At 45.3% G+C, this 20,282-nt stretch overlaps 3 protein-coding genes across 3 annotated transcripts; 1 reads left to right on the top strand and 2 right to left on the bottom strand.

Moving 5' to 3' along the window:
* Positions 1-1,991: 1,991 nt before the first annotated feature.
* LOC123069167 (serine/threonine-protein phosphatase 5) lies at positions 1,992-8,678 on the top strand. The gene is made up of 13 exons (XM_044491947.1): positions 1,992-2,242; positions 3,046-3,168; positions 4,560-4,729; positions 4,809-4,880; positions 5,048-5,198; positions 5,684-5,792; positions 5,894-6,011; positions 6,248-6,395; positions 6,548-6,796; positions 7,269-7,394; positions 7,547-7,647; positions 7,798-7,872; positions 8,139-8,678. Exons 2-13 carry the CDS (start codon positions 3,096-3,098, stop codon positions 8,196-8,198), a joined length of 1,452 nt encoding a protein of 483 aa, XP_044347882.1. The 5' UTR covers positions 1,992-2,242; positions 3,046-3,095; the 3' UTR covers positions 8,199-8,678.
* A 183-nt stretch (positions 8,679-8,861) lies between these two features.
* On the bottom strand, positions 8,862-10,376 carry LOC123069168 (aquaporin NIP1-2). Its single transcript, XM_044491948.1, has 5 exons — positions 10,177-10,376; positions 9,854-10,078; positions 9,565-9,762; positions 9,423-9,484; positions 8,862-9,332 (listed from the first exon to the last, which is right to left on the bottom strand). Exons 1-5 carry the CDS (start codon positions 10,294-10,296, stop codon positions 9,131-9,133), a joined length of 807 nt encoding a protein of 268 aa, XP_044347883.1. The 5' UTR covers positions 10,297-10,376; the 3' UTR covers positions 8,862-9,130.
* A 6,781-nt stretch (positions 10,377-17,157) lies between these two features.
* On the bottom strand, positions 17,158-19,764 carry LOC123069166 (protein BZR1 homolog 2). Its single transcript, XM_044491945.1, has 2 exons — positions 19,370-19,764; positions 17,158-18,262 (listed from the first exon to the last, which is right to left on the bottom strand). Exons 1-2 carry the CDS (start codon positions 19,628-19,630, stop codon positions 17,459-17,461), a joined length of 1,065 nt encoding a protein of 354 aa, XP_044347880.1. The 5' UTR covers positions 19,631-19,764; the 3' UTR covers positions 17,158-17,458.
* Positions 19,765-20,282: the final 518 nt, after the last annotated feature.

The raw sequence follows: 20,282 nt of genomic DNA, 5'->3' as shown, positions 1-20,282 counted from the left end.
CATTTTTTTCCAATACATGATAAAAATATTGTGGCAATAGACATTTTTTCACACACGATGTAGTTTTTCTAATACAACAAGAGCATTTTTATATACATGGTCAACATTTTTTCCTATTTTCTTTACTGTTCATCGCTTTCTCTTTGTTTCTTTATTGGTTTTCATTAGTTTTCTTCATTTCTCTTTGTTTTTTTCTCGGGTTTCACTTGTCCATTCTTTTTTTTGGTTTCTTCGGTTTTCATTTTTTTTGGTTTGGTTAGATTTCTTTGTTTATTTGTTGATTTTCATCGGTTTCTTCTTTGCTCAACATTTGTCAATTTTTTTCATTATACATTTTTTCATATATGTCGAAAACATATTATATATACACATTTAACATTTTCTAAATACATGATTAACATTTTTCTGAAATTTTCCCATACACATTGGTATATATCTAATACATTTTTTATATACGCGTTTAACATTTCTCAAATATAAGATTAATATTTTGCAAAAAACTTTCGATCTATTCATCTCCAATCACGGCAGTACAACGAACACAAAAAATAATTAAAAAATCTAGTTCATAGACCACCTAGCGACGACTACAAGCACTGAAGTGAGCCGAAGGTGCGCTGCCGTCATCGCCCCTCTATCGCCGGAGCCGGGCACAACATGTTGTAGTAGACAGTCAGGACGTCGTTGTGCTAAGACCCCATAGGACCAACACACCAGAACAATAACCGCCGCCGATGAAGAGAAGTTTAGATCGAAATGATCCAACCTGAAGACACATGAACAAAGACAAAAAAAGACAGGATCCGAGCGGATCCACCAAAGACAACCAAAGACTGAATCCGGCGAGATCCACAGGAGTCCGGAGACACACCTCCACACGCCCTCCGACGATACTAGACACACTACCGGGACGAGGCTAGGCGGGGAGAACCTTATTCCATCTTCAAGAAGCTACCGCCGTCTCATCTTCCTAAACAGGACACAGACTGTAACAAAACCGGAAGAAGCACCTAAAAACGGACCCATCCCACCGGCAAGGTCCAGGATCCCCCGTGCACCCATGTCCCTAAGGCCACATGAGATGTGGCAAATCGGCGATGCAGCCGACGGGAGGCAGAAACCTTAGCCGCCTTTTCTTGGAGGAGAGACATGTTGTGTAATCCATCGGCGATGGAAAACCGAAAACCCACCATATTAACATTTTTTGAATACATGGTCGATATTTTTCAATGAATGTTATTTTTTAATGGCAATAGGCATTTACACACAATATACGAGCATAACTTGTTTGGTGCCAAAAATTGGCATGCCAATGTTTGACATTGCGGCAAATATTGGCTATACTTAGTTGGTTACCGATTTATCTTGCCTACCTCACACAAAGTTGCCGATAGTTGACAAGTATTGGTATTGCCAACATTTGGCTAGCCAAATATTGGCAGCAAACCGATCATGCTCTACATTTTCCATATATAGCAGAAACATTTTTTTATACACGTTTATCATTTTTTTAATACACGAGCAGCATTTTTAATAAAACATTTTTTGTTTTGTATACATTTTTCGTATACATGACAAACATTTTGATACGCATTTAACATTTTTCAAATGCTTGATGAACATTTAAAATAGTTTCTTGACATATTTTAAATGCTTTATTAATATTTTTTAATACATGGTCAACTTTTTTAATATACATTATATAATTTTTGTATATATTTTTCGTATACATAAGAAACATTTTCTCTATACAAATTTAACATTTTTCACATGTTTATATAAAAAAACTTTGTATATGTTTGGAAGTTTAAAATAAAATAGGGAAAGAAAGCAAAAAACAAAAAGAAAACACGTGAAAAAATAGAAAGAAAACAAGGCAGTGGTTGGCTCCCCGCGCGCTGGGCTGGCACATTGAGGCAGGTCCCTGACGCGAGCATAACCTATGTCTCGCTTTAGGCGAGAGATAGGCGCGGCCTAACCCATAGCTCCTCCTCTTGACCTATATCGTGCTCGGTCGGTCTTGACCTACCCAAAGCTCCAACCCGACCCAATAAAATCTCTCCTACACCCTGCCGCCGCCGTAGCTTAGCGCGCGTCGCCGCCTCACGCCTCTCGTCTCTCGCCTCTCGCCTCTCGAACGCGTCGAGGCAGCCGCCGCCGCTCCCGTTCTGCCCCATCGCGCGCCGCTCCCCTGCCCCAGCCGTTTACACCCCGTCCGCAACCTTGGGCAGCGGCTCTCGAGGTACGAGCTCTTTAGCCATCCAGTGATTTGTTGCCTGAACCCTAACCAATCAAACCCCCACGAGTTTTGGCCTAGATCCGCATCCAACGCCGTTCGAGAGATTGGGCCGAAGCTAGTTGTGTTACTTTTTCAAAGTTCGTTTTTTTCTCTGTCAAATCAACTGCGGTCTGCGGAGACGACCGATTCGTAGAGGTACCCGAGTTCGTGGATTTTAGGTTGCAATCTTGTTGGGAACATTTTGGGTAACTTGCTGGCTGTAGTGAAGAACCTAGTCAGCGGATGGGACGAGTCATTGTTTCGATCTTGTTGCGAATTGGAGTGATGCAATTGCACGCAAAGCCAGGCCTTGCCGGGATGTTTTTTAGCAATACCTCTCATTCGACCTAGTTCGTCCGTTGTCTAGCTGACTAAAGTGCTCAGAGGAACATAAGCAGAAGCACCATCCGATGCGCGTGAACAAAGGCATGTGGAATATCGACCAAAATGTTGTCTTTCTTGGTTGATTGGTTCACTCATCAATAGCTTTTCATAGGAAGATTGTATATGGCATATCTGTATTCACAGCGGTCAAACCGAAAGTGGAATAAGTGTACGATGGAATGTGGGAACATACCAGAATGTGGTATAATAGTTAGTAATTGAATTGCTGTCTGTTAGTAGCTCGGGCACAAACATAACATGTTAACAGTCCTTGGTTTCTAGTCTCTTAAACATGCATGCTTTGGTGTGTTTGGAATTTTGGATTTTATCAAACTTCTGGCAAGACTGATGCTTTTTTTTGTATTTCCTTCATGATGTAATAGGTGAATAAGGAGCTTTGAAGTCTGTGTATGAACTAGATACAACAGATATCATGGGTGATAGTTCAAATTCAAATGTGCAGAAGGCTGAGGAACTCAAACTTAGGGCAAACGATGCCTTCAAGGGTAAGGATATGTGTTATCTTCCTGTCGTATGTCTAGATTGTACAGCATTATTTTATCGTCTCATTGTTGTTAATGGGGCCTTACCATTGTACTCTCTCCGGTCCTTTTTACTCTGCGTGTAACTCCAGACCTGGATATCAAGGAGGGCAGTGTTCTCGTTTTTTGGACTGATTTGCAATGTTCAAAAAAGTGGAAAGCGTAAGCGAAGCGGGTGGCCACAACTTAGAGCAATGGCCGCAGCTTAAGCGCTTAAGCATTTTTCAAATTGGCCAGAATCCGAAGGAAGAAGGGGAGCCTTGGCGCAGTGGTAAAGCTGCTGCCTTGTGACCATGAGGTCATGGGTTCAAGTCCTGGAAACAGCCTCTTACAGAAATGTAGGGAAAGGCTGCGTACTATAGACCCAAAGTGGTCGGACCCTTCCCTGGACCCTGCGCAAGCGGGAGCTACATGCACCAGGTTGCCTTTTTTGCCAGAATCCGAAGGAAATAGTTCCAGAACAGACCCTAATAATAAGATAAATGGCATATTGCCATTATTGCGCAAGCAGCCAAGCATAAGTAGTTCAAAAACAGCCAAATTATTAAAAAAAATGCTTAATCTACTGCTTAGGGCCAAAGCGAAGCGTTTTGCCATCGCTCAGCGCTTGAGCGTCGCAAAATACTTTCTTGAACACTGCTAATTTGCCTTTCCTTAAGTAAGCTGCATGTACCAGGAGAGCTGGGCCGTTATAAATGGAGGTAAATGTGCATGCCGTGATTGGGCAGTCCTCCTTGATTGCCTATTTGGTCTCTTGGTTTCTCCCCCCACTAGCACAACATAAGGTGAATAGGAAGGAGAGCAGTTAATGCATGCATGCATTTGGTTGGATGGGAGGCAGATGATGTGGTGCTCAGAGAAAAAGGGACCGCACAGAGTAATACGGGAAGAATAGAAAAAACTTAGACGCAGACTAAGAAGGACCAAAGGGAGTACCATTGCACTAGAAACATGAAGCCCTTCAAGTTTGCAGTTCCACTCTACTCCCTCCGTCCGGTGAAGAGTGTACGTTTGCCTTTAAAATTTATCCACAAAAGAGTGTACTTCTGTAATTAATGTAGTCCAGTGCATAGATGTTTGTTACCTTGTGGCCCCAACACTTAATTTAAGGACCCAATCTGTTGGATTGCTTGCTGTATTTCATTTAATAGCTAAACTTGAGACACTAATTAATTAGTAAATGAAGTTAAGAGGCATATCCAGTTTTAGATGTGCTTTTGTGGCAATAAACTGAACTTGAATGGCTCTCTTTGACAACATTATGCTAATATCCAAATGAAGCATACGGGGTCCCTTAGTGTTAGGATTTCCTTAATGATTGTTGTTGCCTAACTATTACTATGTTTTCCCTCCAGCAAACAAGTTTTCTCAGGCTGTAGAGCTCTATGACCAGGCTATTGATCTAAATGGTTCAAATGCGGTTTATTGGGCAAATCGTGCATTTGCACATACAAAGCTTGAGGAATATGGAAGTGCTGTCCAGGATGCTACAAAGGCTATTGAGATTGATCCTAAATATTCGAAAGTGAGTATCTATGACCTGGACCTGCTGCTGGCAAAAAAAATATTAGGTTCTCACCTTTTGCAAAACTTTGTGCCCGTAGGGTTATTATAGACGAGGTGCGGCATATCTTGCTATGGGAAAATTCAAGGAAGCCCTGAAAGATTTTCAACAGGTATGTGTCATATTGTTTAATAAATCCACTTATATGTCTACTGGATATTGGTGTTCATTTGTATTTAGTCTGCTCTGGTTACATTTACTTTTTAGACAATGAGATTCCATATTGGCATTTGCTTTCCCTGCAACTAAGTAATATATGCAATTATATTTTCTTATTAGGTGAAAAGAATCTGTCCTAATGATCCAGATGCTACAAGAAAGTTGAAAGAGTGCGAGAAAGCTGTCCAAAAAATCCGTTTTGAAGAAGCAATTTCTGTAGGGGATACAGAAAGGCGCTCTATAGCAGATTCTTTTGATTATCATATAATAGGTATCTGGTCTTTGAATTTCCATATTTTCTGGCACTTCACTATCTCCAGGTTCGATATATACTATTTAATGTGGCCACAAATGGGACACAAGCATTCTTTCCTTGTGCTATTAGTATGTTCTTTCATGATAAATCTATTTGCTTGTATTCATGAGTTCTTATATTGGTTTTAGAGTGCCTTCCATATTCTGCTCTTGGTTGCTTCTATTGTTTTTTTTTTAACTTTCACAGTCTTCTAATGCTCGGCATATTATGCACACAATCTAAGTGAAGCAACATACTCCCTCTGTAAACTAATATAAGACGTTTTAGGTCACTACTTTAGTGATGAGTAGTTCTTAGTGAAACATCGTATGCTGTCAGTGTTGGTATATTGCTAACATTACATGTTCTATTAGTGAAATTGAGCTTTAGTTATTAAAATAGCTGATAGGTATTTTGATCTCAGCTATAGTGGAGTTAAACAAACATTGTTAATATTACAGAAGTTGAACCACAGTATACTGGAGCAAGAATTGATGGGGATACAATAACATTAGATTTTGTCAAGCAGATGCTGGAGGATTTCAAGAAGCAAAAATGTATACATAAAAGGTACAGTTTGTAATTGTCATGGCAATCATGAATCATTTTGTTTTCCTTTTAAAAGTTTTCTTGGATGCTTTGATAAGCTATAAGTTGGCAATATGGTATAGGTATGCATTACAGATTGTGTTGCAAGCACGGGACTTGCTGCGGGCAGTGCCTTCCCTCGTTGATGTGAATGTTCCAAATGGTTGTCACTTTACGGTCTGCGGTGATGTTCACGGCCAGGTATTTGCCTTAACAAGTGAAGTCTTTCTCTAGACATAGCTCTCCTTAACCATTTGGGTATGCATTTTGAAATGCTTTAATCTTGTGAAGTGGTAACAGAACCCTTTATATTCACACATATAGTTGGAATGAGGTCGAAATCACTAGTCTTAATGACATTCTAATTTTGATTGTGATTTCTTTTGTTGTTACCTATTGGGGGGCTTAATGCCCTGCTGTTCTATTTCTATTTACAGTACTTCGATCTGCTAAATATATTTGAGCTCAATGGACTTCCCTCTGAAGACAACCCTTACCTCTTCAATGGAGACTTTGTGGACAGAGGATCGTTTTCACTTGAAGTCATACTTACTCTCTTTGCGTTCAAGTGCCTCTATCCAACTGGTAATTATCTTCAATTATTATTTTGTTCATGGTCATAAATTGGACTAGTCGGGTCTGCTGTAGTATGTATTCTACTGCTACATCCTCCTACCAGTTCAGCTTTAATTAAGTGGAACTATGAGTTAAGCATGGCTAGAATTTTCTATAATCAGGTATGTATCTAGCAAGAGGAAACCATGAAAGCAAGAGCATGAACAAGATATACGGTTTTGAGGGAGAAGTGAAGTCCAAGTTGAGTGATACGTTTGTTGAGCTGTTTGCTGAAGTATTTTGTTGCTTACCTCTGGCTCATGTAATCAACAAGAAGGTCTTTGTAGTTCATGGGGGTCTGTTTAGTGTTGATGGAGTGAAGTTATCGGACATCAAGGCCATTGACCGTTTCTGTGAGCCTCCCGAAGAAGGTATTTTTTCTCACTTCACTATTTACAGTTGTCCATTCTTGAGTGGATATATGATTTTTTTCTTCATTCCTTCTTAATGAACTGCTTTTATAAACACCTGAGTTATGGTATGATTGCATTTTTCCTTGCTTCTCGTCTGAAGCTGCGAACATATCATCTACTCATCGTTGACGTCAAAGATGTCAAAGTACCTTTTCTTTATTCTGTTTTTAGAAACTGAAAAAAAAGTCACCATATCAACCTCAATTTTGTTCATTTGTGCAAGATGTCCATGGGATTACAACCATTGCATTTCTGATGGCTATATGCTATCATTGTAGATTCTATTGTGAATTAACTACAATGTTCTGCAAAAACATATACTTGTTAACAAAACTTGCGATGGAAGTAATGTATTTTGCATTTATGTGTGTGTATGTATATGTGTGTTTTGGCTATTTGGCAAAGTTAACTCTTGCTTTTTTGTTGACAGGTTTGATGTGTGAAATTCTATGGAGTGACCCTCAGCCTCAGCCTGGGAGGGGTCCAAGCAAACGAGGTGTAGGGCTTTCTTTTGGTGGAGATGTGACGAAGAGGTTTTTAGAAGATAACAACCTGGGTAGGCCCCATAACAAATTGTCGTTCACTCGTTCTTATATTGTTTTAACATGCCAGATATATTTAGTTTACGCTTGTTGGAGTATGTTTCTTGTTTCTATATAACGTTCTTCTCTTGCATGTTTTCTTCTAATTTGGTTGATTGCCTGGCAGGCCTTGTTGTCCGATCCCATGAAGTGAAGGATGAAGGGTATGAAACTATGCATGACGGAAAGCTTATTACTGTCTTCTCAGCTCCCAACTATTGTGACCAGGTATGCTAAATCACGGGGAAAAAACTACACCGCTTGCATTCCTTGAAATTTTCTCTTGAGAAGTTGAGATGTAGTTCTGGCAAGCCAACTGTTCTCAGTTTCATGTTATGGATGCTGACTGCACCATGCTGTTCTAAATTTCCGATGCAGATGGGCAACAAAGGTGCATTTATTCGGTTCAATGCTCCAGATTTAAAGCCAGATATTGTTAGTTTCTCAGCAGTGGTATGTCCTTTTTGACCTTTTGCATCTAAGCTTCTCGCAAATAGTTTGGTTTGTATGACATCTAAGGTTCTTGCAAAGTGCGTTGATTCTTGTTGAACTTGACTGGCATGGTATATAGTTTGAAAGTTGCAGATACCTATTTCAAGCACCTCTTAACTGCTTATGCCCTAGTCATTCATTTGATCAATTATGCTGAACTTTTCCCTACCAAAATATGGTTACTTCATGTGCTAATATTAAGGCTGATCACACTTCTATTATTGCAGACACACCCTGATGTCAAGCCGATGGCCTATGCAAACAATTTCCTCCGGATGTTCCAATAGCAGCAGCCGGAACCTGTCTGGCCAATTTTGATATGCAAACTTTTCTGCGCCCAGCTCATTTTCGTACCAAGTTCTCATCCAAGTCATGCGTTGAGCAGCAAATATTTTGCTACAACAATTTAGATGCTGCTGTGACCCCTCCTGCCCTTTGTTAATTATTGGTTCTAGCACAGTGATTTAGGTGTCTGTAGTTGTACATTTGCTATATCTTTCTGCCCTTGTCAGTTCAGTGGGATTATGTTGCTCTGCTCAGCTTTCACCGTGCTGACACCCCAGGATTGATGCCTTTTCGCTCTTGATTGCTTGTGTGGATTGTTGTAATACATTTCATACACAAAATGCTACCTGCAGCATGTAGCGGACTATGATTATTTTGTACTGAGGGTGAGCACAGGATTGTGCAATGTAGTGTTGTGTCAACGCCACAATGCGGCCTTGTAACACTTTATTGTTTAGTTTGCTTGCCATTTTTTATGTTTATTTTCTTTCTGATGTTTATTTAAGTTTCTGGCCAGTTATATATATCTGCATTGCACTTGATTTTCAGCTGGTCGGTAAGATGATTGGGCTGACACATGTTTTTCAAAAAAAAGATATAGGAGATGCTTTCAAGTTGGTAATTTCCTATTTCTGAATTTGAACATTTGGCTGTACTGTTGAAGTAAAATCTCACCATCTGAGTTCCAAGTCTTTGTAATGCGAATTAAGTTCTTAGTTGTGATAACAAGGCATGGTAAAACTTGTCCAGATTGATTTTATATTTTGATGCCAGATACTAATTTCATGGGCAAATGGGAAACAAAGGAGAAACTTTACTTGGAATCGGGTTTATGTCGGTGAAAAGACCCATGCGCATGTACATTTCTCACCATGTAACATCACAATCTAATTGCCACTGGTTAAAGCAAATTTTCCATCCTAAATTTAACCCCTTACAGCGGTCTGAGAAACGACGCAGTCGACCCGCTCCTGGCGATCGGCTTGTCCGGGAGCCGTATGAGGTTGTAGGTCCAGGCTGCCGCCACCGTCCCGCACACCGGGCCGACGACGTACACCCACACACCGCCGTACCGGCAGGCGACGATCGCCGGCCCTAGGCTCCTCGCAGAGTTCATCGACGCCCCCGTGATCGGCCTGCACGTCCACGAAGAAGAATGCAACGTCGACATGTTAGGAGTTTGAGGTAAGATCAAGACCACGTCTATGCTTTAGATCGGCTTGTACCCGGCAAAGAGCACGTTCAGCACGACGGTGGCACCAACTGCGAGACCAGCCAACTCACCAACCTGCAGGAGCTATCACATATCAGCAGAAGTTCATCGTTTCCGATCTCCAAGTGCTGGGTGGCGTGAAGCGGTGGTCTTACTGCTCTGTCGTCCGTGCCCACGCCCGAGACGACGAACATGAGGTAGAAGGAGATGATGAACTCGAGCGCCACCGCCTGCGTGCTCGAACCGGACGGCATCGTCCCGAACGAGTGCCCGTGCGCGCCGCCGAACGTCAGTCGCAGCGTCAGGCTCGCCAGCGTGGATCCCAGCACCTGAGCCAGCACGTAGGACGGCACCTGCAACACACCCACATATTTTTCGGATAATCTACAATGTTTCTGATCGTATCACATTTCATCGCAATGAAGATCCGTGTGTTGAAACTACCTGCTTCCACGGGAAGCGGCGGCAGGTGGCGAAGGCGATGGTGACGGCGGGGTTGAAGTGCGCCCCGGAGACGTGGCCGACGGAGTAGACCATGACCATGACGACGAGCCCCCACACGACGCAGATCCCCGGGAACGTCACCGCGCCGCCCGTGCTCTGGTTCACCACCACGGCGCCGCACCCCGCCAAGATCATGAAGTAGGTGCCCAGAATTTCGGCAAGAATCTGCTCAAACCCGCGTCAAATGAGCACGATTCTTCCAGCAAAATTTGCTGCATCTACGCGGTACAGAACTACTCCAGATACTGCAGCCACATGTATACCTTCTGCATGAATTGGACGGACATCAGGCCGCTGCCGTCGCATCTGCTGCTGTCACTAGTGTTGCCCCGGTCTTCTGAATTCTCAGACGTGGCCTCTTTCTCGTCTCGCCCTTCCTCCATGGCTCCGGTGTCGCCTCCGTCGTCTCTCTTAGGTTAGTGGCATACTGTCCTCTCCGTTGCGCGCACTACCCTACTTCTCCTTCTCCTGGTCTGTACTCCTTGATAGCATTGATGTCCTTCAAGAGTGTGTATATCTCCCATGGAACCATATATTCTTCTTGGACTGATTACCTACTTTACTTGACTGGATGTGGCTTAATGCAACCACTGAAGTAGGCGTGTGCAAAAAGCCAAAAACGTAACCAACTCAACCACCAAGGGCTAAACATGATTAAAAAAAACGTTTCAAAAAACATGATAAAAATTAGGGTCTGTCTAGTCTTGGCACAATATTTCACGCCAAACTGAATCCATCTTCAGTAAAATAAAGTTTTTTTTATTTCTTATATCTATCCACACAAAGTTATATGAATAATTAGTCTTCAAAACTAAAATGGATCTGCATGCTTGTACCATCCTAAATATTTGAAAGGAAAAAAAAGTTTGCATCTGTTGGTTTGTTCATGAATGGAAGACGAACTATTGTCTGACAAAGGTGCATCAATTGTTAAAATCCTGATCATTTGTACATGGAGATTCAAATGTACACTGAAACAAAACAAAAAAGCCCGCTCTTTTTTTTTATCTCTAAGCAAATAGAGAGAAAATGTAACTTTAGGCACCAAATTTTGGTTGTGTGGTACAAATTGAAATGTGAATTAGCAATTTAGAAACAAATTGTCTGTAAATAAAACTTATAAGCAACTTCAATATGTGTGGGCAAAACGCCACATGTTTACAATACATTATGTTTCATATCTTATACTTTTACAGCTTACTCCCTCCGTTCCTAAATATAAGGCTTTATAGAGATTCCAATACGGATTGCATATGGATTAAAATGAGTGAATCTACACACTAAAATATGTCTATATACATCCCTATGTAGTCTGTATTGAAATCTCTAAAAAGTCTTATATTTAAAAATGGAGGGAGTACTTTAGATGTCACATTATTACCTACATCCCATAAGACCCCTAGCCGTTAGATCACCGCGGAATGGACGGTTCGTAATCACGTGGAGCACCCTGCAGTTTCTCTTTTCTAAAGTGTTGACTATTTGGGGCCTCTTTGAACTGAAGGAACTTTGTAGACTCTCCACGTGATTTTTTGTAGAACTCCATTTTATGGGGGTCCTTTGGATCAAAATCCTTTTCGTACACGTGTCCCTAAGGACCAAGCCACAGTAGTTTTTACTGTCATGCACGTACGACGAGTAATCCTAACCTCACTGCTCCAAAGAGACGACATGAATCTCATGAAAATTTGACTTCATGTCTTGCATGAAGTTTCTCCTCTCTCGAAGTTCCATGGTAAATTGAAAGAGCGTGTTTGCAAATTTCCGTGTTTGGATCTCTTAGAGCATCTCCAATAGCAACCCAATAATTTCTTGCCCTAAAACTGGTGTTAGCTGCAGAGAGAGAAGTTTTAGGTTTTTGGAATGTTTTATGCTTTTCTAGCAGCCCTACAACTGGTGACCCAAAATTTAGTCTTCTTCTCTAATCCACAATTGCATACGTATTCAAACAAACTATGACATGGTAATTAAAATTTTGCAACATCACAACACAGATAATCAAGAACATTTCAAATTCAAGTTTATATCCACAATATTTCAAATTCAATTTTGAATATAAGCCTAAAATCAAAAACATTGTGCATCACAAACACAAACAAAAGTGCATTGGACATGAATGCATAGAGCAGTCATATTTCATTGCCTCCATTGTCATCACTAGTGCTTGCATTATCTTCATTGGCGCCATTGTTTCCATTGCCACCTATGCCACTCATGCCTCTAAACCCTCCCATGAAGCCTCTCATAGACGCCATCATCAATACTTCATCGCACCAAAGCTCTAAGCATGTCTTGGCCTTCTCATCGAGGGTATTTGGGTCCATAAACATGAGCTCTTGCCCATTTTACATGCTCTTGATTCTTTCTTCGTAGGCTACCTTCCCTTGCTCCTCGACCCTCATCTCCTCAAAAGTTGCTCTCCTTTCCTCGGTCGCCGCCCTCCTCTCCTCAGTCGTTGTTATCCTCTCTTCGGTCTCCCTCCCCTCCTCCATTTATTTGGCCTTCAAGTTCTTCCTTTCCTTGGTCACCCCCTTCCTCATTGCCATAATGTTGGCCATTGATTCCTTCATGTCATTGCCTCCTCCTTGAAGGAAATATGCCCTAGAGGCAATAATAAAGTTATTATTTATTTCCTTATATCATGATAAATGTTTATTATTCATGCTAGAATTGTATTAACCGGAAACATAATACATGTGTGAATACATAGACAAACATAGTGTCACTAGTATGCCTCTACTTGACTAGATCGTGAATCAAAGATGGTTAAGTTTCCTATCCATGGACAAAAGAGTTGTCATTTAATTAACGGGATCACATCATTAGAAGAATGATGTGATTGACTTGACCCATTCCGTTAGTTTAGCACTTGATCGTTTAGTATGTTGCTACTGCTTTCTTCATGACTTATACATGTTCCTGTGACTATGAGATTATGCAACTCCCGTTTACCGGAGGAACACTTTATGTGCTACCAAACATCACAACGTAACTGGTTGATTATAAAGGTGCTCTACAGGTGTCTCCGAAGGTACTTGTTGGGTTGGCGTATTTCGAGATTAGGATTTGTCACTCCGATTGTCGGAGAGGTATCTCTGGGGCCCTCTCGGTAATACACATCACTATAGGCCTTGCAAGCAATGTGACTAATGAGTTAGTTGCAAGATGATGTATTACATAACGAGTAAAGAGACTTGCAGGTAACGAGATTGAACTAGGTATTGAGATACGGACGATCGAACCTCGGGCAAGTAACATACCAATGACAAAGGGAACAACGTATGTTGTTATGCGGTTTGACCGATAAAGATCTTCGTAGAATATGTGGGAGCCAATATGAGCATCCATGTTCCGCTATTGGTTATTGACCGGAAACGTGTTTCGGTCATGTCTACATTGTTCTCGAACCCGTAGGGTCCGCACGCTTAAGGTTTCGATGACAATTATATTATGAGTTTATGAGTTTTGATGTACCGAAGATTGTTCGGAGTCCCGGGTGTGATCACGGACATTACGAGGAGTCTCGAAATGGTCGAGACATGAAGATTGATATATTTGGATGTCGGAAGTGTTCCGGGTGAAATCGGGATTTTACCGGAGTACCGAGGGGTTACCGGAACCCCCCGGGAGCTTAATGGGCCATAGTGGGCCTTGGTGGAGAAGAGGAGAGGCGGCCAGGGCAGGGCCGCGCGCCCCTCCCCCCTAGTCCGAATAGGACAAGGAGAGGGGGGCGGCGCCCCCCCTTTCCTTCCTCTCTCTCCCTCCTCTTCCCCCCTTCTCCAAGTCCAACAAGGAAGGAGGGAGTCCTACTCCCGATGGGAGTAGGACTCCCCATGGCGCGCCTCCTCCCTGGTCGGCTGCCCCCTCCCCCCTTGCTCCTTTATATACGAGGGCAGGGGGGCATCCCATAGACACAACAATTGATCGTTGATCTCTTAGCCGTGTGCGGTGCCCCCCTCCACCATAATACACCTCGATAATATTGTAGCGGTGCTTAGGCGAAGCCCTGCGTCGGTAGAACATCATCATCATCACCACGCCGTCGTGCTGACGAAACTCTCCCTCAACACTCGGCTGGATCGGAGTTCGAGGGACGTCATCGAGTTGTACGTGTGCAAGAACTCGAAGGTGCCGTACTTTCGGTGCTTGATCGGTCGAGCCGTGAAGACGTACGACTACATCAACCGTGTTGTGCTAACGCTTCCGCTTTTGGTCTACGAGGGTACATGGACACACTCTCTCCTCTCGTTGCTATGCATCACCATGATCTTGCGTGTGCTTAGGATTTTTTTTTTGAAATTACTATGTTCCCCAACACTCCTATCTTCAACTTGTCCTTACAGATCTTTCTTCCATCGAGCCTCTTCTTATTAGTAACTGAGTTGGGAGTGGGACTTCTTTTTTCCATCCTTGACACTTGATGCATCATCATCGATGTCAAGATGTGTTGCATCTTGCTACGTCTTGATCTTGCGTTGGTTTTCCTTGAAGAGGAAAGGGTGAAGCAGCAATAGTAGCGTAAGTATTTCTCCCAGTTTTTGAGAACTAAGGTATCAATCCAGTAGGAGGCTCCTCACAAGTCCCACGAACCTACACAAACAAACAAAGAACTCGCAACCAACGCGATAAAGGGGTTGTCAATCCCTTCACGGCCACTTGCGAAAGTGAGATCTGATAGAGATAATATGATAAGATAAATATATTTTTGGTATTTTATGATATAGATGGGAAAAGTAAAGATACAAATAAAAGTAGATTGAAAGCTTATATGATAAGAGATTGACCCGGGGGGCATAGGTTTCACTAGAGTCTTCTCTCAAGATAGCATAAATATTACGGTGGGTGAACAAATTACTGTCGAGCAATTGATAGAAAAACGAATAATTATGAGATTATCTAGGCATGATCATGCATATAGGCATCACGTCCATGACAAGTAGACCGACTCCTGCCTGCATCTACTACTATTACTCCACACATCGACCACTATCCAGCATGCATCTAGAGTATTAAGTTCATAAGAACAGAGTAACGCTTTAAGAAAGATGACATGATGTAGAGGGATAAACTCATGCAATATGCTATAAACCCCACCTTTTTATCCTCGATGGCAACAATACAATACGTGCCATGCTGCCCCTGCTGTCACTGGGAAAGGACACCGCAAGATTGAACGCAAAGCTAAGCACTTCTTCCATGGCAAGAAAGATCAATCTAGTAGGCCAAACCAAACCGATAATTCGAAGAGACTTGCAAAGATAACTCAATCATACATAAAAGAATTCAGAATAGATTCAAGTATCTCTCATAGATAAACTTGATCATAAACCCACAATTCATCGGATCTTGACAAACACACCGCAAAAAGAGTTACATCGAATAGATCTCCACAAGAGAGGGGGAGAACATGGTATTGAGATCCAAAAAGAGAGAAGAAGCCATCTAGCTAATAGCTATGGACCCGAAGGTCTGTGGTAAACTACTCACAACTCATCGGAAGGGCTATGGTGTTGATGTAGAAGCCCTCCGTGGTGGATTCCCCCTCCGACAGAGTGCCGGCGACGGCTCCAAGATGGGATCTCGCTGATACAGAAGGTTACAGTGGCGAAAATATTTCTTCGGTGGCTCCCCTGATGGTTTCGGGGTATATGGGTATATATAGGAGGAAGAAGTACGTCGGTGGATGCCCGAGGGGCCCATGAGACACGGGGGCGCGCCCTCCACCCTCGTGGCCGCCTCAGGAGCTTCTTGACTTGCACTCCAAGTCCTCTGGATCACGTTCGTTCCAAAAATCATGCCCCCGAAGGTTTCATTCCGTTTGGACTCCGTTTGATATTCCTTTTCTTTAATATACTGAAATAGGCAAAAAAAAAACAGCAATACGGGTTGGGCCTCCGGTTGGTAGGTTAGTCCCAAAAATGATATAAAAGTGTAAAGTAAAGCCCATAAACATCCAAAACAGGTAATATAATAGCATGGAACAATCAAAAATTATAGATATGTTGGAGACGTATCACATCTCCAACCGAGCTATTGGACCCGTTCTTATTAGGAATTTCATTGTACTCGCGGTTCTTCCAATTCTTCTCATTTCTAATCTCCACTCAAAATGGTGCCCAATTGAATCCCTTGCATTTCTTCTAACCTCTTTGCCTTTGCCCTTAAACAATTCACTAGCAATGTTGAGGTACATTCCACAAGTGAGAAAAGTAGTTAGCCCGCAATCCATAGAAAGAGATGAAGAAATAATGGATGAATGCAAACAAGCAATCACCTTATTGTCAGTGTTTGTACCACTTGCGTTCATACAGTGAACTTGTGCCAGGCATGCCGGCCACTTTTGACCCTCTTGACAATATAGTTTGCCATCGATGTCGGAGCAACATTTGCGATCAATAGATTCCACTAGTGTGCGTGCCTTGAAGTACTCATATATACGCTCCTAGCAAGTTCGCATTGGTTGATTGGATAAAGACCAATTTTCTTCCATGATTTACACAACAACTTGACTTCTTTTGTAAGTGCAGTTTGCACTTCTCCCCTTTGGAGATGCACCAACAAAGCCCTCCTCTTCCATGTCAAGAAGGTGCTCTTCTTGCGTTTCAAATTCTTGAGAGGGAATTTCTTGAGATGCAACACAAGTGTATTGCAAAAAATAAATCATCATCCGCACTACATACATCAACTTTGACTTGTGCTCAAATCAGGCCAGAAATGGCTTTTGCTGGATACCATGAGTCTAGTCTAGGCTAGTCAAAGCTCGCCGATGGACATTTGCTTCCAAACGATACTAGTCCTACATCCTAAAGCTCGGTTCACTTGAAATACTAGCCCCGCGAGGAGCGGTGCCCGCAGCAGCAGGCGGCGGCGACTCTGCAGCCTACGACAAGGCGTGGCGTACTCACGCGCTACTAGGGAGAACTTGGAAGTGTAGATATTTTTCTCGGGTGGTGAGGTGAAGATCCTTCCGCATTGTCCGGCTTCTGGAGGGCAGGATTTGCGGGCGGCACAGCTGAGCTGCGTTTTTCTTTGACTCGGCGCGGCACGCTCAGGTAAAGGGAGAAAGCGACGGCAGTGCGGCGCGGCCACGACGTCAAGGCACAGTCACGCCCGCCGGCTCCGGACAAGACACGGCCGCGACGCCGTCCGCTCCTCGACCAGGAACACCGTGTTGACCCCTGGCACCGAGGACTTCGCAGCCACCGGCCTGCCGACTACATCGACGGCATGGAACAAGCATCGTATGAGCAGTGGAGGTTGATAATCTTCGTGATTTCTGACATCAATTTACATCTGTCGCAACAACAGCACAATGAGCTTACATCACGGCCAAAGCGAGGTCGCCAGCTGATTTTGGCCGCCCTCTCTAGCACTTGTAATCCGCACAAATAAATAACACAATTACCACCACATCAAGTGAAAAGCTATCTGAAGGAACCACACGCTTGGTCTCTCTTTCAGAAACTAATGGAACACCAATAAGAAGAAGAAGAAGAAATGAGCTACAACAAGAAAGAATCCCGCCCGAGTTAGGTGTTGTTAGCATCAGCTCCTCGTCCTGGAGCTCCCGAGAGTGAGCTCCAGCTCGTCCGACCCGGAGTCCTCGTGGATCCTCTCGCCCTCCCACGCCCTCACCAATCCGGCGGTGGCCTGCTGAGCGCCACCGTTGGTGCTGCTTCCAAACGCAAACTCGTCAGAAACCACGTCCATCATGTGAACGTCCGGGTGCCGCGCCATGCCGGGGATCACCGGCGAGCACGTGCCGCTCTGCCCCGGCGTGCACATCCTCGACGAACCTCCGCCCGGGATCGCTTCTTTGAAGACGCTGAATGGGTTTGACGACATGAGACTGAAGGTGGGCGATGAAGGGCTCGTTGACGAGATCTGGATACCGGCCAGCCATGCCGGGTCAGGAACCATTTGACGCCCGGGGCTCGGCGGGGTGGAGTTCACCACGCACGGACTGTTTGAACCGTGCCATGGTGGCTGGATCACCGACTCGTCCCAGTCCGTCTTCATGCGAGGGGTGCGAGCGGTCGGTGAGCTCAGTGGAGGAGTCACCGGGGCGCTGATGGAGCCACCGTGAATCAGCAGCGGGGGAAGATGCGGCCGCTTATTCGACGCCGTCGAATTGGAGAACGTTTGGAGCCATGGTAGGATGGGAGTTGCATCGACGCCGTTTACCATGTTGTTGGAATGCGGGAGGAAGGGCGACGATGCGCCGCTGGGGAATGAAGAGGAAGTAGGGCTCGCATTGTATGATGCCCGCGGACTCGGCTGATATGAAGAGCATGGACTTGGTGACACGGAGCACCCAATCCCATCCATGCGTTCTGCAGGTCTGCATCCCTGTGAACAAAAATAAACGAGCACATTGTTAGTTTGTGCTCCATGTCTTCTCCGACTAGCTGAAAGTAAACCAGGTGTGGTGTTTCCGCAGCAAAACTGCTAGTACCTACTCAACAACATTTCATCACGGTACAAGACACTCTCTTATGAACTTCTTTTTTCCGGATAATCCCTGACTACTTAGCACTACATTGCAAGTAGTAACACGCATATAGAAATAATGAATGAATGTATGATACATAGCCATGGCATGGCTCATGGCGCAAATGTTAAATGTGCTATCCTGACGAACACGGATAGCTATTTGAGAAAATTCGACTTGTGTGTAGCAAAGATCAGGCAAGCAGAAGATGGTCAAACATCATCATGCCCACAGTGAAACTCACCATGCGACTCTGTGGGATTGTTTGAAGCATTGGTGCAACTATAACATGAACACGCAGCAAGGCATTAATTCAGGAGCATATTAGAGTTGCTTCAGCGCGTTTCTCGCCCACAGATCTTACGAGCGGAGCCGAACACGAATCCGGATCCACCAAATGCTAGCATCGCGATAGGATTTGCAGCAGGGGAGCAGCACGGCACCGATACAAGATGCTCAATTCGTCGCCGCGCTAGGAGAATCTAGCTTTTCTTTTCCCCAGCGGCAGCAGTACCCCGATGCCCCGAAATTCCGCGAACGCGCCTACCGCCCACCCACCCACCCCGCACTCCAGTCCGGCACACCCGTGCACGGACCAGACTGGCGTCTCCCACCACACCACCCTTTGCCCATCGCCACCCACGTGCGACCCACCTCCAAAGAAATGGAAGAAAAATAAAATAGGAAAGGTACGACTGGACGCCACACGGTTCACACCGTGCTGCAGGTACCCAAGCACCAGCTGGCCTCGCCGTACCACGCCGAGATCCACTGCGCGCGCCGCCTGCTCCGCCGCAAGCCTTCGCGCGCTCGACGGGCTAGCTCGCTAGCCGGCTAAGCTACGGCGCCGCTGGCTGGCCTCCCGTGGAGGAGCGAGGCAGAGGGATCGATCAATAGGTTGTGTACTAGCGGAGATCCAGCCTTGCGGCCGGGGGAGAGAGCGGGGAAGGCGTGGTAGTACGAACCTTGCGGTAGGTGGTGCCGTCGGGCTCGACGACCCAGCCGGCCTCGTTGCAGAGGGCCTTGAGGACCTCGTTGTTGTCGCAGTGCTTGGGCAGCTTGTACCCGCCGTGCGCCCGCAGGCCGGAGAATATCTTGGCGGCGATCGCCCGCCGCCGCCGCTCCCTCCGCTTGTTGTTCTCCCTCTCCCTCCACGTCGGCATCCTGCCGCCCGCTCCCCCCGCCGCCCCGAAGTCCGCCCCTCCTCCTCCTCCCCCCGTCGCCATGCCCGGTCAACCCTCCGCAGCACGCACAGCTCGGCTCCCCTGCCGAGCTCGAAGTCAGGAAGGAGGGAAGCAGAAGAGGTCGCCCTCTCGAGTGGGCGAAGGAGCGAGAGCAGATCACACGGAAGAAGAGAGAGAGAGAGAGACAGAGAGGGTGGGTGGGGGAGCAGTGGCGTGAGCTTTGAAAAGCCCCGGCTCGCGACGCGGCCCGCACCGCCCCTCGATTTCCTCCTATTTACGCCCCTGCCACCGCTGGAGAGCGGTCAACACGGCCGCGCGGGGAGGGGCAGAGTGGTAACTGCACCGCACCGCACAGGGCGAGGCAGCGAAGTGTGGTGTGGGGCGGGGGGGCAGGCAGAGGGCAGCCCACGAAGCGTGTTGCTCCGCCGCGGGGGCGGTCCACGTCAAACGAGCGCTGCACGTGGGCGCCCACGGGCCGTGGGGCCCGCGGCCCGGGTCGTCGTGCGGACGGGCGGGCGGGCAGCCCGTGGAGGAGGTGGGGCACGTGACGAGCCTGTTGCTTTTCGGGGCCACGCACTCGTTTCCTTTGCTCGCACCGCCCGTTCCGGAGATAAATTGATTGGTTTGTTTATTTTGCGGCGTGTTTGTGAGCATTTTTGGCCCCGCCTCGGCGGGCGGGGGAGGAAAGTAGACG

The sequence above is a fragment of the Triticum aestivum genome, chromosome 3B (assembly GCF_018294505.1).
Source record: "Triticum aestivum cultivar Chinese Spring chromosome 3B, IWGSC CS RefSeq v2.1, whole genome shotgun sequence".
Classification (NCBI taxonomy): domain Eukaryota; kingdom Viridiplantae; phylum Streptophyta; class Magnoliopsida; order Poales; family Poaceae; genus Triticum; species Triticum aestivum.
This window is presented reverse-complemented; position numbering and strand designations above follow the sequence as displayed.

Excerpts from the sequence above, each read along its gene's own strand:
- LOC123069167 (XM_044491947.1), top strand. The coding sequence starts at position 3,096 with ATGGGTGATAGTTCAAATTCAAATGTGCAGAAGGCTGAGGAACTCAAA. Across the intron at positions 6,012-6,247 it reads GCGGTGATGTTCACGGCCAG|TACTTCGATCTGCTAAATAT; the intron begins GTATTTGCCTTA and ends TTCTATTTACAG. Across the intron at positions 7,648-7,797 it reads CTCCCAACTATTGTGACCAG|ATGGGCAACAAAGGTGCATT; the intron begins GTATGCTAAATC and ends TTTCCGATGCAG.
- LOC123069168 (XM_044491948.1), bottom strand. The coding sequence starts at position 10,296 with ATGGAGGAAGGGCGAGACGAGAAAGAGGCCACGTCTGAGAATTCAGAA. Across the intron at positions 10,079-10,176 it reads CCGTCCAATTCATGCAGAAG|ATTCTTGCCGAAATTCTGGG; the intron begins GTATACATGTGG and ends GGGTTTGAGCAG. Across the intron at positions 9,763-9,853 it reads GCCGCTTCCCGTGGAAGCAG|GTGCCGTCCTACGTGCTGGC; the intron begins GTAGTTTCAACA and ends GGTGTGTTGCAG.
- LOC123069166 (XM_044491945.1), bottom strand. The coding sequence starts at position 19,630 with ATGGCGACGGGGGGAGGAGGAGGAGGGGCGGACTTCGGGGCGGCGGGG. Across the intron at positions 18,263-19,369 it reads ACGGCACCACCTACCGCAAG|GGATGCAGACCTGCAGAACG; the intron begins GTTCGTACTACC and ends TTTTGTTCACAG.